General features: G+C 36.0%; 1 protein-coding gene across 1 annotated transcript; it reads right to left on the bottom strand.

Moving 5' to 3' along the window:
- Positions 1-1,324: 1,324 nt before the first annotated feature.
- On the bottom strand, positions 1,325-1,978 carry LOC122064885 (secreted RxLR effector protein 161-like). Its single transcript, XM_042628671.1, has one exon. The coding sequence runs from the start codon at positions 1,976-1,978 to the stop codon at positions 1,325-1,327; it is 654 nt and encodes a 217-aa protein (XP_042484605.1).
- Positions 1,979-3,203: the final 1,225 nt, after the last annotated feature.

Here is a 3,203-nt window from a genome sequence, read left to right as displayed (position 1 = left end):
TCTCTCTCTCTCTCTCTCTCTCTCTCTCTCTCTGATTGTTGATGGATTTTAAGTACCTGCATTGAAATCCAATGGGACTTATCCTTCACAAGACTTTCTGTTATGTACTTCATTTCATTATCCACTCACATTATGCATTGTAAGAATATTGAATGCAGAGAGAGTTAAAGCATTGAATAAGGCTAGAAAATTGTTTTCCACCCTAATAAAGTAATGCATTGTAAGAATACTGAGTGTCAATTGAAGGATGTTATTCCTACTAATAACAACAGATAGGATCTTGACATACAATCATTGAATCACAAAATTAAACTATAAGGGTCGACGCATACCGTTCACCATCGACTATGAAGAATTTGCCGCCATTATATTCTTCCTGTATCTTTATTCTTACAATCCCAATCACGAACACAATTGATCTTCTAGGTTTCTCCCGCTAGCTCCCTTAATGTTCTCTTGGTGATGGAACCTATAATGAGATTGACGTTCGAGTAGGAGGAGGACCTAAAGTCCTATTAGGTAAAGTTTTGCACCCTCCCATTAAGGTGTGTAAATAGGGTAGGACATTTTTTCCTAATTTGACGAGGAGTGGGTTTCCTATTTGGAATCCAATTCTATGAGATTAGTATCGGTCAATAACCTAATTGGTATATGGGATAATAATAGAGAATATTCTAGAGAATATTCTTACAATCTCCCACTTGAACCATATGACCACATAATTATAATCTCAAACATAATTTGGATTCTAACATCATACTGCAGTATTTGAAAGTAAACCCATCAACTTTATGTCATCACAATCATAATATTATATTTGAACAAAACTATTAATGTGGATCATGATGGTTATACGTCATATAACGACATACTCCCTTCCATAGTCACAACACTAATTACTTCATCCAAACAGGAGCAAAAGGAGGGAAAAGACCAGAAAATTCTATAAGTAAATGGTCCAACATAATATCTCACATATATTAAATAAAATGTGTACACATGACAATGAAGTGAGAAATATTCAGAAACAACAAATATCATGATCATTTAAATAAATAAGTAAAAATGTCTAACATAATATGACCATTACATCAAACTTTACATAAACCCATGTCCATTACAAGATCTGTAAAGTGTTTAGGCGCTAATGCCTTGGTCATAGGATCCGCAATCATCAGACTTGTCTTAATGTGTGTGATAGACACTTCTTGTTTCTAAACTGATTCCTTCATAAAATTGTATTTTACTCCAATATGTTTTGCTCTACTTGAATGCTTATCATTCTTGGAGTAATATACGGCAGCAACATTGTCACAATACATTCTCAGCGGCTTCGAAATGGTGTCGACAACCCGAAGTCCTGAGATAAAGTTCCGTAACCAAATTGCCATAGATGTGGCCTTAAAGCATGCCACAAACTCTGCTTCCATAGTAGAAGTAGAGACATAAGTCTGTTTCTTGGACTTCCAAGAAATCGTCCACCAGCAAGTAGAAAGATGTATCCTAATGTAGATTTCCTACTGTCGAGGCATCCTGCATAATCAAAGTCTGAATATCCGATCACTTCTAACCGATCAGATGCTCTGTAAGTAAGCATGTACTCCCTAGTCCTCTTTAAATACCTCATCACCTTCTTTGCTGCAACCCAATGATCCATGCCAGGATTACTCACATATCTGCCTAGCATACCAACAGCAAAACTGATGTCTGGACTAGTACAAGTCATTGCATACATAAGACTCCCTACTGCGGAAGAATAGGGAATATCCTTTATTTGTGTTCTTTCCAGATCATTCTTTGGGCATTGATTTAGACTGAACTTATCTCCTTTGATAATGGGGGAAACACCTGATTTGCAATTCATCATGCTATATCTTTCCAAAACTTTGTTAATATAGGTTTTCTGTGATAGCCCAAATATCCGACGAGATCTATCATGAAATATCTCAATGCCGATAACGAAATAAGCTAAACCCATGTCTTTCATTTCAAAGTTCTTAGAAAGAAAGGTCTTTGTATCACTCAACAAACCAAAATCATTACTAGCAAGTAAAATATCATCCACATATAAGACCAGAAATATAAACTTACTCCCACTAAGTTTCAGATATATACACCTATCAAAGGTGTTCTCAACAAATCCGAAAGAAACAATGATATAATTAAATTTAATATACCACTGTCTGGAAGCTTGTTTAAGTCTGTATATGGATTTCTTAAGTTTGCACACTAGTTTTTCTTTTTCTTAATCACTAAATCCCTCAGGTTGGTTCATGTAGACTTCCTCATCTAAATCCCCATTCAAGATGCAGTTTTCACATCCATTTGGTGAAGCTCTAGATCATAATGAACTACTAATGCCAATATGATTCTCAGAGAATCCTTCTTAGAGACAGGAGAGAAGGTTTCATGGTAATCAATGTCTTCTTTCTGAGTGAATCCCTTTGTAACTAGTCTAGCTTTATGTCTCTCAATATTACCCTTCGAGGCGCATTTGTTTTTAAATACCCATTTACAACCAATCGCCTTAAAGCCCGTTGGTAATTGAACGAGATCCCAGACATCATTGTTACTCATGGACTTCATCTCATCTTTTATGGCATCTACCGATTTAAGAGAATCATTATTGTTTATGGCCTGTGAAAAGGTTAATGGGTCATTCTTGATTCCAATATCAAACTCTGATTCTTGGAGATATACTATATAGTCATCAGAAATAGCAGACCTTCGAACCCTCTAAGGTCTTCCTTGAATTTCCAGTTGAGAAATATGCATAGTATTATCAGTGGTAATTACATCATGAAGTGATACATCTTCAATAGTTTGTTATTCCATAGGATCATTTTCAACAGTTACCTGTAGGACAACATCATCATGATGAATATGTACATCTTCTATAGTTTGTTGTCCCATAGGATCATTTTCAACAGTTACCTGTGAGACAACATCATCATGATGAATATGTACATCTTCTATAGTTTGTTGTTCCACTAGATCATTATGAACAGTCACCCGTGGAACAACAATGTTATCACGATGTACATAAGTCGGTAAAGAAATTTGATGTTCTTCAAATACCACATTACATGGTTTCTCACTCCCACTAATGTTACCATCCTCTAAGAATCTAGCTGTCACACCCCGTTCACACTGAACCGGAGCGGTGACCGAGTTAACACCGGTTAACCCAAACCTGCCAGGAT

Source organism: Macadamia integrifolia, chromosome 2, assembly GCF_013358625.1.
Source record: "Macadamia integrifolia cultivar HAES 741 chromosome 2, SCU_Mint_v3, whole genome shotgun sequence".
Taxonomy (NCBI): Eukaryota; Viridiplantae; Streptophyta; class Magnoliopsida; order Proteales; family Proteaceae; genus Macadamia; species Macadamia integrifolia.
The sequence above is the reverse complement of the archived record's forward strand: the minus strand, read 5'-3'. Positions and strand labels throughout refer to the sequence as shown.